This window comes from Trachurus japonicus, chromosome 17 (assembly GCF_045865225.1).
Source record: "Trachurus japonicus isolate A0001 chromosome 17, Traja_1.0".
Classification (NCBI taxonomy): Eukaryota; Metazoa; Chordata; class Actinopteri; order Carangiformes; family Carangidae; genus Trachurus; species Trachurus japonicus.
Window position 1 is genome coordinate 36,176,518 of NC_140923.1, and position 14,157 is coordinate 36,190,674.

Here is a 14,157-nt window from a genome sequence, read left to right on the forward strand (position 1 = left end):
TCTCCCCCCCCAACCAGCAGCAGCAGCAGCAGCACTGACAGACAGACAGCCCATACGTTACTGCGTCAAATCAAAGTTTTTTTTGTTTTTTTTTCTCTCCCTTTTCTCTCCACACACTCACAGTGAACTGAAGGCACGAGAAGACTAAACAACAATGAGTAGTTTTGAGGTTTTATTATTCAGACTTTTCTATTTCATCAAGCAATCTGTGGCATCCTTCATTTACAGTGGATATTTCCCTGGGGTGGGTGGGTACATCAGCTCTTCTACAGGATGTTTCATTAAAAACAAACACACACAGAAGTATGAATACTGTTCATAAACAGAGAAAAAATACGTTGGGTTTTTTTTTTTTGACCGATCACATACTGTTATTTATGATCCCCCAGGAACTACACCCAAGTGGGGTTTAAAACATTTTTTAAAAATCAAATTATGGAAAAATAAAGGTAACAGTTTTGAAAATAGAGTTTATAGAGTCAATGACAAATATTCCAAATGTGAGACTATTGTCTGTCTTATTACATAGCTTGTCATTTGTTTTTGTAGTTTGTCTTGAGTTTCAAACAAAACAAGCCATAACATCACCTTGGGCTCTATGAACATGTGATACACAGACAGTACAGACCAAACAAATAATAGATAATGATAATATTAGTTGCCTACCTTCACCTACAAACCTCGCTATACCACTAATGCATTGGTTTACTATGGCTTAAGACTGACTGATGCCGTGGCCAACACCAGAGCGGCTCTTGCTTAGCTGGGATTTTGGAGTTATATTTATCCCACGTAAACCACCCTGGGAATGGCAAACTGAAGGTCTGATTTCACTGATCTGTCACCCTCCTCACCTCTGGCTGCTCGAGCATGATCAACTCTATGCAATGACTCACTTCTGTCCAGAGCCACACAGAGGTAAATATTGATGGCAACAATGAACATGACTGGATGAATACCTGCACTTAGCACACAGGTGTGCCGTAAACTGAAAAGAGAGTTTATCTTAGCTTATTTTATTGGCTTATTTCTTACTTATTTCCTTATGAACGAATAACTACAGTAGTTATAGTTTGCCACATTTGTCAACACATATCTGTGAAAACACATTTCAGTAACTGTCCATTTTTTAATTGTGAACTCTGAAGCATAAAAAGAAAGGAAGCAAGAATGACGTTTAGAGCATAGTGAGGAAACTAAGTCAACGTTATACATGAGGTCACATACTTTTACACAACTGTGTTAATTAGTCGGAATGCAAAATCATGTCGAGCCAACAAAGGGAACAAAATGCTTATACAAAAGAATACAATTCTCGTGGAAGTCAGGTGATGCAAGTCTTTACATGTTTGAAATTGATGCAGTATTGAACTGAAATTATGACAAAACAGGTGATCAGATATCCAAAGAGAACATTCAATTGTAATGAATTTATGTTTCTACTATTCTCAAACTGAATTAACCTCCCACACACACACATTTCAAAATTTCTACTGTGCAATAGTGTCCATTTCACAAATAAGCAGAGCTGTGGCAACTGGAGAAACCAGCCTTTAAGTTATGATGAACAAGTGTTAAAAAAAACAGTTCTCTACATCAGTAATATGGTCTCCGAGGATTATTCTGTGGAAACAAAGAGAAACACTTGATTAAATTCAAATATTACAGCAGGGACACACCAATGTCGAATTGATCAGCAGCATGGAAATGGAAGTGTCATGTTTCTATAATCAAGTATAACACTAAACACAAATGGGAATCTACAACTATAAAACAAATTAGCTAGCAATAGTAAAATACATTGGTGCAAATTATTTTTTTAAAATTATTATTATTTTTTTTACAATAAACAACATGTTACCAGTGGGTTTGGCCTGAAGCGGTAAGCAAGCATCATCCTCTTTCTAAAAGCGTCATACTCATCGTCAGTTTTCGTGAGCTCAGCTGGACGGTCGATTCCTAAACCTGCTCCGTTCACAGGTGTTTGTCCCCTAGAGTGGGACAGAGAGACACCCAAAATTAGTTCCTACTTTCATGCCTGTGCAGTAATTTGATAGCTATCAAAACATTACTGCCTATCTATCTGGATGTGCAAAACACTTAATTATAGGTCTTTTTCCCTGAAGACATACTGACTAAATAAGAAATTAAATGATAGCTGAATCCCATTTAGCTGTTTCAGTTTTGAGGTCCTGGTAATGTTCATGCTGACTCATTGTCATGGCTCACAGGGACATAAAAATAGAACAGAACCATCACTAACGTTATTAGTGCCACCTGTGATTTTCTGTCTATGATAAGTCTACTGTGAAAAAAGCCCACTATGGTGTAAAGAGGCACAATGGCGTACAGTAATCTAGTAACAGAGGTAGACTGGTGTGATAGTCTAGAGTGTATTGTTCACTATTAGTAAGTCAGTGAGATAATTCCAATAGATACTTGTCATGCCAGCCATGCATATTGACATATATATCAGTTTTTAGCCTCATTATGATGATTTGGTTTGTTGCTGTGCTCAGATTGGTTCTGTTTTATTTTTTGTTACCTTTATTTACTACCATTCACTAAAATATCAAGTTCACTTGAACAAAACTGTGTTTTGTGAGGTCAATTTGAATAATCTTTGATCAAATTCCCTCTAGGTGCTACTGCTATATCACAGCCATGAGAGTGGGACATCCAACTGGAAAACATTCACCTAGCTGACATGAAAATCTTTGGTGATTCTAGTGGTTGGAATTTTTGCACATGGTGAAACAACTTCTAAAGTGATATACATGAAAACAAACTTAAATATGAATATTGAAAACAATCGAAAATGGTTAACGTTGTGTTATTGTTAGAATATATGGAATGAATGAGGATGGATGCTCACTTGTTGACGGGAGCCTTGATTCCCTGTCCTTCGCTGCCAAGGCCATCACCTTCCTTCCAGCCCATCTTCATGAGCATTCGGAAACCAAGATTTTCTACCGTCAACTTAAACTCTTTGTATTCCGAGTAGTCTGGGTCCCGGCCCTCCTGCAAATCAAGAAGATTTTATTCATTATTAAGTTTCATTCATGCCATATACACTGGGGTTAAATTTCACCATCTAAATGACAAATGTATTCCTTCATCTTAAAAAAATATCTTTGTTTCAAACTTCAACTTTACTTTCCTTAGGCACAAATACAACAATAAATAAACAAATAAATGATGATGAGCAAAGTTTCTTTTAGTATTCAGTTGTTTTAACAGGTAAGGAATAAACTCTGCTTGTCATCTGAGTCTGTTTAGTGTGTCAGGGGTGATGTCTCTAAACATAATTCAACACTGCTGGTCTTCACTACATACAACCAACAGAAATGTGTGTATTGCTAGAGTAACCAAAGACTTTGTTAATGCTTTTGCCCGAGACGTTTGCAGTGTGTTCTTTAACTTTACCATTTACTTCCTGGGCCTTATGTGACTGTTGATTTCCCAATAACTGTGCATTACTGTGCTGTTTTCTTATCTTTTTTTAACAGTTTGTCAAACTCTTAAAATAAGTGTGGTTTCTATAACATTGCCAAATCAAGTTAAACAGAGCTTCAAATAAACAAACAGCAGTGAGAGTCTCCTCCTTGGGTCCCTAGGGCAGAGCTAGAGGACTTTTCTGGGAAAAGAGACATCTGTGTTGCTCTAGTGGCTGTTGCCACAGTGCCCCTGTCTGGGACAAGCAGCTTGAAAATAGAAGCATGGGTGAATGATAATAATCATTTTCTAAAATCTGTGTGGGCGACGCTTAATGTCTAATAGCGCACACAAATCACACCAAAAATATATGACATTTTTACAGTGCTCTCCAATTGTTTCTCTAAAGAAATCATAGCGTTCCGTGTTGTGTAATAATGTCTTCTTTTCCATAACTGATGGAATCTGATTAAAGATATTTTAACTTCTTAACTTCTGGGAGGCTATAGACCAGAGCGGCATTTTTATGCAAATGAGAATGACTGATGCATCCTGGGTAATTTTAGCATCCGGCATTTTTAAATTGCACTCAGTGGCTTTTTGTGTTTTGATGGAGTGTAGACTAACAATCAATTTGAATGTTTTATTTCTTTTGTAGCACTATGTCTCATAATTATTTTGATACCCTCTTTGAAACCCACCGTTCACGCTATTTTGAAAAATTACAATTAATTAATCTACCGGTATGCTCATTTAGCCTCCCACAATGATCAATGACTCCACACAGTGGCCAGAAATTTCTTACCCAGACATCTACACGTATTTGGTCGAATCACCGGGTAGGTTTTGGCTAAGTGTTGTCTGTAAATAGCCTGTTAATAGCCAACTTTTTGTTTGTTAGTTTGTCAAGCCAGTTAGGCTGAACTTTTCAATGGAGGGATGCCGGGCGCTGCCCCTAAATTACCCAGGATGCATCAGTCATTCTCATTTGCATAAAAATGCCACTCTGGTGCATCGGAATTCAACAGCTTTGCTTAATTTATCTTTCCAGAATATTAACATTAATGGACAGAGCCAACCATAGATGAAAAACAGTAGAATTCCTCTTTGTCGGCCGGGGAACAAATGAATCCAGATGAATTCTGACCTTGAGTGCCTTGAAGGTCTCCATGAACTTGTCCAGCTCCTCAGGAGGCAGGAAATCTCCAATAAAGTGTTTCCCTTTACCCATTTCTGTCAGAGATTCTGCCCACTCTGGAAAAGTACAGACATGTTTTTTTTTTACAACGAGGAACTACTTCATCACCTTGATACAAAGCTGAGCATCAACTGCTTCTGGTGTTAAAGTTTTTTTAAATCTCCATGGTGATGGCCAGCCTTACCACGCGTCTTCTCCATCTCCATCTTTCGGAGACGATGCTCCCACGTGCCCGCCTGCTGGTCCACTTCTTCATCACTGTCGTATTCGTGCTGATGATCTTTTATAGCTTTTTCCCACATTACCTGCACCTCTGCCATGACACGCTTGTGCTTCATGATCAGGTCATACATCTCCTGCATCTGTATGAGAAGAAATCAGACAGGCACAGTAAGCAACATATATTCCTACTGTGGATTAAAGGGGCTAATACTGGGGGACAGATTAAATTAATAACAGATACAGAGTCACAGGGTGTCTATGGATATTCTCATTCATCCAGGTCATTGTTCTTTTCTGGGCAAATTGAATCGTAGGCAACTGGACTTGTATTTGTCTGGGAAGACGTTTCGCCTCTTATCCAAGGGGATCAGTTCGTACGCAACAAGTCTCACTAGTCCGCACTAGCTAGACCGTCACAGGGTACGTGGAATTTTTATTGTTGGCATTTTCCTACCTCTTGTTGTTCTTTGATTTGTCTCTTCTGGTCCTCAGACAATTCTGTCACTCCAACCAGACCAAGAGGCTTCCCCTTCTTATAACCAAGGCCTCTCAGCTCCTGGGCTATACACCAAAACATGGATAGAGTTATGTATTCCTTATGCACTCTTATTCACTAATTAACTATCAACTCAATAGGACCAATTATGTGACAAAAAAGGCAAATCAGTATATCTTCACCAACCAACAGTGGTTGGTGCCATCTTATCAATATATACAGTATATAAAAACAGGCTTCATGTACCAGTGAGAGACGGTGTGTTAGGGTCTGGGACACTAACATCCTGAGGAACAACGACAGAAGGAACAGGCAACTCGACTTTGTCATCCTCAGAGCCCCATCTGCTCTTCCTCTTCCGTTTGACAGGTGGGGTGCTTGACTCCTGACTAGGTGATAAAGATGCTGGGGTCAGTACTGGGGTCAGTACTGGGGGGATTCCCGGTAAAGGTGGAGCTGTGGCTCGCTCAACATCTGTCCTCAACTCTTCTGCAGGAGGTGTAGAGCTTTGGGAGGCTGTGGCACGATACTCCTGTAATTTCTCTTTGTAGAAGCGATGGGCTGGACTTTGGTGATCATACAAGAAACTGCAGGAGGGACAGTAGATATTTTGTGTGAGGTGAAAGGCTAAAGCACAACCAACAGAAAAAGCAAGAGACATCATAATAATAAAAAAAAACGTTCCTGTCATAAAAGGAAATAAAGTCCCAGAAGCAGTGACTGACCTGAAGGCAGGGTTATCTCGGTTGCGCTCAGCAGCGATGGCTTCCACCTCAGGGCCACCCTCCGCCACAAACTTGGCCAGCTTCTCAGCCACCTGCTGGGTTTCCGCGTCCACTGGGGGGGAGACTTTAAGCAGCCTATCAGTACTGGGACTCAATTCACACTCTACTACTGTACCGTACTCAACTGGCCCTCACACACCACCAGTCTAGAGCCAATAGGGAATAAGAAGAGGAAGGAGGAGCAAGGGGGACATGGGTGGTGAATGGGGAACTGTATGGATGTGAGGGTTTTCTTGTAGTAAATGAACATCAGGTAAAGCCCATAGTGAGTGGCAGCATTTACACACAGTGACTACACAGTACAACTTGAGCTGCAAGTATAAATGTCCACAATTAAAGACTAAATTCTTTACTTTATCTTTAAAATCTTAAACATAGCAACATAAGACATACGATAAGAAGACTATGACCTGATCTGTATGGGCTCAGTCTAGAATAACATTTCATGATGAACCTCATTAGTATCTTGGCTGGAAATTATTTTTGTAAGACGGTGTGGTTTTGAAAGCCACGACGAAGGCTGCGTTTTAAAAGAAGTGTTTCTCTTTTTAAAATGCAACTGAATACTTCTATGAATAACAGTTTCACCCAAAGTAGAGACCTCGAAAAAAGAGTTGCATATGTAGATCATTACATTTTAACACTTCTACTGTACATATATTAACAATTGGGAAATGGCAGGTAGCCCCTGTCCAGGTAACCTCTACTGGATGGTAAATAACAATAAACATACACACGAATTAAAAAGCCTATTAAAACGCTAACGTTATTGTTCAGACTAATGCAATTACATCTTTATAACTGGAAAGGTGTGACAGAAAACAGTGACAAGGGCGAGAAGAGATAATAATTACCAGTTTCTGATGTATTCTCAGGTGTTAGAATATCCTTCCTCATTTCTGCAACTCTGTTTTTGTAGTAGAGATACTCCAGACTGCCCTTATCAAATAAAAATCTGAAAGACACAGATATGACAGTTGAAAACAAACACATTTGTAAATACTGTACAGGTTAAAATCAATCTAAATGAGCTAAAAAGTCCTTTGGACTTACGAGAAAACAGGATTGTCCTTGTAGTCTTCCCTGGCCTTTCTCTCCAGTTCAGGTCCCCCCTCTGCCACAAAAGAGGCCATCTTGTCGATAATGAGTCTGGTGTCTGAATCCTCTGGGGGAGAGACTTTAAGCACGCTATGAGTATATTTACTGTAAGGGCACCTATGACAACATGCCAGTCACAAGGCAACTGTACCACTGGAGTACGAAGATGATGCACTGAAATGTCCCAAGCCATGGAGTTGTCCAGAGAAACACTGAATTACCTTTCATTTCTAAGAATCTGGAGTAATCAGCATCTTCTTCCTCATCCTCATCATCCGGAGAACAAAACACACTTGGCCTCTGGCTGAGAATGGGATTCTTCTTAGTCTGCGAGTAGCTCTTGAACTGACTAAGCATGCTGCTGACTCCGAGGCCAGGCCGCTTGCCAACAAGGATGCTCTTTTTGTTTGCTGCATTTCCTCCTGGCGATGAATTTAAAGCTGGAGGAGTTTTGGTATCACTGGTGGAACCTAGAAATGGTGCACACATTACAAACAGCTAGTACTAGACTTAACCGCAATACAGCCTCGACCACCCACATGCTGCACAGCTGTCAAGGATCTCTTTATTTGTCTTTTACATACACACACAAAACCTCAGAATTACATCTATCCTAAGTTCCACAGAGTCCTTATTATTGTACTAAATTGCACTACACAGGATCACAATATTATGTAGCAAGTGGGAAAGGTATGCTAAAAATACTTTGGTTGAAGCTTTTTAGATGGCAGTACTACTAACCTGGCACATTGGGGGATTTCTCCTTCTGCATCTTCATGAACTGTTGTAAGAAGCTTCCATCATTTGCAAACTTGTTTGAAGAGGGTCCTTGAAAACTGGGCAAAATACTGGGGTCAGAATGGGGAAAAATGCATAAAGACAATGTTAAAACAATGTAAACCAACGCAAAACTGTCTTGCATTACAGTACTGGCTGACAGCACTTGAGAAACTGTGGATGAAAAATATAAATAGCATTTATTTAATGTTTATATATTTGTGGGATTGTGAATGTATCCTGACCTTGGAGGTAAGGGTTTACTAGTGGTTACTGTATTCATTTTTGCTTGCTCTGCCATTCTGGCTTCAATTTCTTTCTTCTTCTGAGCTATAAGCTTCTCTTGGCGGAGAATATTCATGTTCATCTTGTTTTTCTGTGGCTGGGCAGGCTTGAACTTCCAGCCCCCCCGCCCTGAATAAACATAAAGGAAAAGTGCATTAAAACCACAACATTTAATGGACAGTCAAGATATTATTCTGATTGAAAATTTGCAAAAACATTTAAATGAAATCATGTGATATAAATGGGTTATAGATTCTTCGAGGCAGAAGGCATCAATTCCGTCCTATAATATCAAATATTATAACTTTGCCATGTTCTTAGCGATTACAGACTGACGAACAAAAAAGCTTCTCTAAATGAAACAACAAAAGAAACAACTTTACACCGCCATTAAAATGAGACATTAGTGCGATTACATGCGGATAACAGATGTTATAGACACATGTTTAGATAGGTACTTGTTGAATTAAGTAAAAATAGTGCAAATTGTGGTGTTATAATGATCTAGTTCAGCTAACACAACAGCTAAAGCGAGCTAACGCAGCTCATTGGTTACGACACCAAGCAGCTACACAGGCTAGTTGACGCTTACGGCTAACCTGGATAACTTCACTACAGGCATATTTAGCGGGATTATCTCTCTCAACTCCCCTATAAGTGTTACCTGCATCGCCAGACTCCATGGTCGTAGCAGGAGGAAGAATATATTTCGAAAACAACGTTTAAAAAAAACTACAACAAGCCCTTCGGTGTTACAGTAGATGACTTGAAAGCTGACTTCGCTATCAAGAGCCAAACCATAACTTCCGGTCATAGTTGTCCAGAATAAAAGCATTACATCTACTGGTTCGCCTTGTAGACTGTAGGATTACACCGTCCTCCCTCATATTCTGACTGAGACTAAATTTATTTTACAAAAAAAAAAAAAAATATATATATATATATATATATGTTCCAGTAAAATAAATAATGTGACCATTAGTTAGATTTCAGTAAGTGCTGTGCTGCTGTGGAAAGCACTGACTATAAAACAACAATGACAGGAAGGGTGTACAACAATAACCAAAGACATATGGTTATAATAATAATAATCTAATATACAACTGAAAATGGCGAATAGAACATGGTACATCAAAACAGTTAAAATTGTAAATGATTTTATGGCCATGTGAATGTGATAGGTGTTTTTTGGGGGGAGGGGTGGTGCTTTTATTCTGAAGGAAATATTGAACCGGAAGTCCCATTCTTAGTAAATGTGTGTAGCTGCCATGGTGATGTTACGTACGGGCACGTACGTTGCCGTTTTCGTCGCGTCTTTCCCAAATCAGGTCTTCTTGTTCCTCGTTGCTACCCGTCCGTACTCACGAACTGGTGTCTCCTGCTCAGAAATGGCTGAAGCTCCCCCACGGCCCTGCCGGTTTTTTTGTCACCGGTGTTCAGCAGAGATTAGTCCGCGTTTACCGGTAGGTCCGAGAGAGACATGGTCGGTGACTAAAAGAACATGTAACTATATTTGTTTTGCTGTGGCCTCAGTTATGTGTGTGTGAGTAGTGTGTTGCTCAACGAGTCATGTCGCCTGACTGCTGCTGTTCAGCTACGCTAGTTAGCACCAACGGTCCAGAGTGACAGTCAAGTGGTAGTAATTAAGTTGACGGGGACACCCACATTGTGATCTTGTGATTTAAAGGTGTAATATCAGATATGTCGCAGTATACTGAAAAGCAACCGGACTGAGTTCATCCTTACGGACTGACAGATCTCTCAGTGGTGCCGTTTAATACCAGGGAGCTAGCTAACAGAGGAAAAGCGTAGGTTCACATTGTCAGATTTATAATATGTCAGAGGTTTAGGCATAAGGTTTTTGGGTTTGGTTTACTGTCTGTCAGTCAGCTGGCATTCAAAAGCCACAGAAATGTGTTTCCTCATATGGGTTTATTGTTAGCTTCTTGTGGTTATAGCGCAAAGAGAAGTAAAACTAAAACCAGTGTTAGTTAAATGTCCCCAGTGTTGTGACATCAGCCTGCCTGCCTGCCACCACAGTCTGTTGTCGAGCTATTCATGGGAAGCTTCTTGAACATTACAGTAACAGTTACTTTACAGACAGGCACCAAGCCAGCTGCTTACCCCCACTGTGACCGAGTACTCTCAGAAGATCACATTTATTTACAGATAGAGGTTACAATGTGTTATTCACACTAACAGTATGTGACATTTCACTGAAGTTGTCTGAAAGTACTGGAAATAAGAGATCTCTGATGGATATCATTGATTGCCCTACATGATATACCCAGTTGCCAGTTCATAGGAACATGTTAATCTAGCCAAAATTCAGATGCGACAGATAATATTTGTTCAAAAGGTTATAATTCTTAGTGTTTACAGTAATTTTTAGGTTGTGATTTTTTATGTTTTTTTTTGTATTGTGTCACACTAAGTGTTGTCTGTACTATTTTATTCACCCAGTTTGTGCCAGCCAGGGAAGAGCACAAGATCACTGCACAATCCAGCAGCAGCTTTGGTTAAAAACCATTTGGTTGAACACCTGTTTAAGACACTAAACTCTAAAATGCCCACAAAGGTGGGGTTTTGTGCAGGCTGTTCGATTGTAGTATATTTTTATTCAGACATGCCTAAGAAACAGACAACTCATATTACGGTGATATTATGGTGAATGCATTCTGGATATTAACATTTACATTTTCACTGTAGGACTACACTTGTCCACGCTGTGAGTCTGGTTTCATTGAAGAATTGCCTGATGAAAGAAGGTATGTAGACTTGTTGTGTCTTGTGGATTTTATTCATTTGGTATTCTGAGTCTAATATTTTCATTTTCTTCACCTCTGTGTTCCTGCAGTAGTGAAAATGGGTCTGCATCCACTTCCTCCTACAGTGATCAGAACCGCTCAGCCTTTGAGGTCAGTTGAGACTTTCAGAATCAGCTCATCGAGGAAAACTTTTTTGCACATTGCACCATGATTTGACATTGCCCCTGTATTTTCCCTCTAGAGCATGGATCACCAACACCTATTTACATTTCCCTCTGGGTACGGTCCGTTTGCACTTGGGATTTTTGATGAAAACTTTGACCTTCGAACGCGGCTACCCACAGAGGACAACCGAGAGACAGAAAACAGGAGAGAAAGGGAAATGGCGTCACGGCAACGATACAGTGCGCGGCAACCACGGGGTCGACATGTTCCTCGGAGACAGGGTACGCGCCATGAAGGAGTGCCCACATTAGAGGGGTGAGACATTTTCAGCAGTAGAGTGTGTGTGAGGTTGGTGTGGGACCCATGAGAGAGGTAAAAGTCTGCATTTCTGTCTAATACTCCATGCTTCTCATGTGATGCCAGGCCATACTTAACAATATGATTTCCAGTTCTGAAATATAAGACATACATAATATATAAAAGATGATGTGATAAGACAGTGAAAATGCCATGAAGTAATCTGTCATACCACTTACAAAGACCCATAAATCCTATAACCACTAAATCTACTATTACAATCTGTGTTAAGATTAAATATATTTTTGTGAAAATAAAACTTTAAATATAGAGACATTTTTCATATGTGGAGTGAAGGAGAGAAGGCAAGTTAACATTTTACTCATCAAATGCTTGTTGAAAACGTCTTTTTTTTGTCCTGATTTCCAGAATTATCCAGCAGCTAGTAAATGGGATCATAGCACCTACAGCCATGCCAAACATCGGAATGGGACCATGGTAAGCACAGGAAATTGATGCATGTTTGCTTTGTTGTTTTATTCAACTGAACAAAAACATTTTTTTAACTTATGCTTATTTTTCTGACATCCCTCTTGTTTGGCAGGGGCATGTTACATTCCAATCCAATGGACTATGCTTGGGGCGCCAACGGGCTTGATGCTATCATTACACAGGTATAACATGTTCTTTCTTGGTGTGTTAATAGTGTTATAATTATTAATTCCACAATAAAGACATTTGAATGTCAAACTTGATCTCATGCAAATGATCTCTGCCATTTAATGCAATTTCGCTCTTTTTCACTTGCAGTTATTGAACCAGTTTGAAAACACTGGTCCTCCTCCTGCAGACAGAGAAAGGATAAAGAGTTTACCCACCATCTACATCACAGAGGAACACGTGGGTAAGTCTCCACATGTCCGCCTTGCTCTCACGAATTGTATCTCAGCCACTCCCAGAGTGATCTATGGGAGCAAAAAACATCGTTTTTGATCAACATTGAGCTTTGTACTGGCACTCCATATGACTATAACCTCGTCATCTAAGCCTTATGGTATTATAGTGGTATTGAAGCAAAGTTTCTGAATTTGACCTGACACCACATAACACCGCCATAACCCAAACAAACACAATCAGCACGTTCACAAGCTGATGCATGTGACTGGAGGTCTCGCTCACACAGACACTATGCTGTCGTTTATGTTTGTGCAGGTGCGGGGTTAGAGTGTCCTGTGTGCAAAGAAGACTACAGTGTGGAGGAGAGTGTTAGACAACTGCCATGCAATCATTTATTTCACAATGACTGTATAGTACCATGGCTGGAACAGGTATGTATATAAGCTGTGGGTAGCTTTGGGTTAATAAAAGATTAAGTGCTGCTCTAAGTTGTCAAAACACAAGTTAGTGCTGTATTATTAACACTAGGAACAGAGAAAACTGTCCAAAATAATGATGTTTAGTCTATGCCACTGTCATTAGGAAATTAGGAAAGAAATGCTTAAATGGTAAAATGTTCACACTGATAATTAGACAGTATCAACAACATTGTATCGTTTTGTTTAATTTCTTCTACCAATCAGTAGCAAATGCCATAACAACATCACCTATGTAATTAGCAGTTAACATGTAAACCTGCTGTAATGATTTGTAGTGGAACATGCCTCACAGGCATCTGAATGTGTTGATATATTGAAAGTGGACAAGTTAAGGACTCTTATTCATCCTTTTTTTTTTTCTTCCCACAGCACGATACATGTCCCGTGTGCAGGAAGAGTCTTAGCGGACAGAATACAGCCACAGACCCACCGGGGTTATCAGGAATGAACTTCTCTCCCTCCTCCTCCTCCTCTTCCTCCCCGAGCTCCCCTAGTAATGAGAATGCTGCCAGAAACTCATAGATTTTCACCGTCGCCGCCACCTCACATCTGAAAACCTCACACCCAGCTGAGACCCAACAACTCCTCTACAGCTGAGACCAGGACAGTCGTCTGTCCCGATTCTAGGGGACAATATGAGTCGAGGTGAACTCTGAATGTGTTGCAGACTATTACTCACCCACCCCCACTCCCACCCCCGCCCACCAACCCCCCCCCCCCCCCCCCCCGCGTGCTGAATGGACGCTGGGTCCAGCTCCTGCTGCTATTCTAATCAAGTGTTTGAGGAGGTGGGACTTGGCAGTGTTAAAGGAGGATCCAGAGAGGCTGTGAATAATGATAACAACAACAACAAAACTAAAATAATAATGAAGTGGGATTGTGAGCCGAACTTGAGCAGCGTTTGAGCCAGAGTGGACTGCTTTTTGATGGAGACATGTCTTTGCCACAAGGCTGGGACACCTTTTATATTTAAAAGACAAAATGTTTTTTTTTTGTTTTTTTTTTTAAACATTGCCTGTGGTGGTGCAGAGTCCATAGATGTGTAGATAGAAAATTCATTTTGAACTGTAAGCCACTGTACAGCTAATGGATCAAACTAAAACCCTTGCGGAAAGGAAACCAAGCATATGCATCTATTTTTTTTTTTGGTTATTTATTTGCACTTTTTTTTATTTTACACAAAAATTCTGTTTAATTTTGAGAATGTGAATTTGGGGAAACTACTGAACAACAAAAAAAACTTATTTTTTCATTT

The 14,157-nt window shown here is 40.0% G+C and overlaps 2 protein-coding genes across 2 annotated transcripts; one reads left to right on the forward strand and one right to left on the reverse strand.

The window, feature by feature from the left end:
* Positions 1-995: 995 nt before the first annotated feature.
* Positions 996-9,072, reverse strand: sugp1 (SURP and G patch domain containing 1). Its single transcript, XM_085805744.1, has 14 exons — positions 8,961-9,072; positions 8,257-8,425; positions 7,976-8,082; positions 7,456-7,704; positions 7,190-7,313; positions 6,991-7,091; positions 6,077-6,200; positions 5,598-5,938; positions 5,310-5,416; positions 4,818-4,995; positions 4,583-4,689; positions 2,876-3,021; positions 1,862-1,991; positions 996-1,623 (listed from the first exon to the last, which is right to left on the reverse strand). Exons 1-14 carry the CDS (start codon positions 8,977-8,979, stop codon positions 1,597-1,599), a joined length of 1,929 nt encoding a protein of 642 aa, XP_085661870.1. The 5' UTR covers positions 8,980-9,072; the 3' UTR covers positions 996-1,596.
* A 498-nt stretch (positions 9,073-9,570) lies between these two features.
* Positions 9,571-13,896, forward strand: LOC146971286 (E3 ubiquitin-protein ligase RNF126-like). Its single transcript, XM_085805745.1, has 9 exons — positions 9,571-9,759; positions 11,006-11,064; positions 11,154-11,214; positions 11,306-11,544; positions 11,956-12,024; positions 12,131-12,200; positions 12,337-12,430; positions 12,739-12,854; positions 13,272-13,896. The coding sequence occupies exons 1-9, from the start codon at positions 9,571-9,573 to the stop codon at positions 13,422-13,424; spliced, it is 1,050 nt and encodes a 349-aa protein (XP_085661871.1). The 3' UTR covers positions 13,425-13,896.
* Positions 13,897-14,157: the final 261 nt, after the last annotated feature.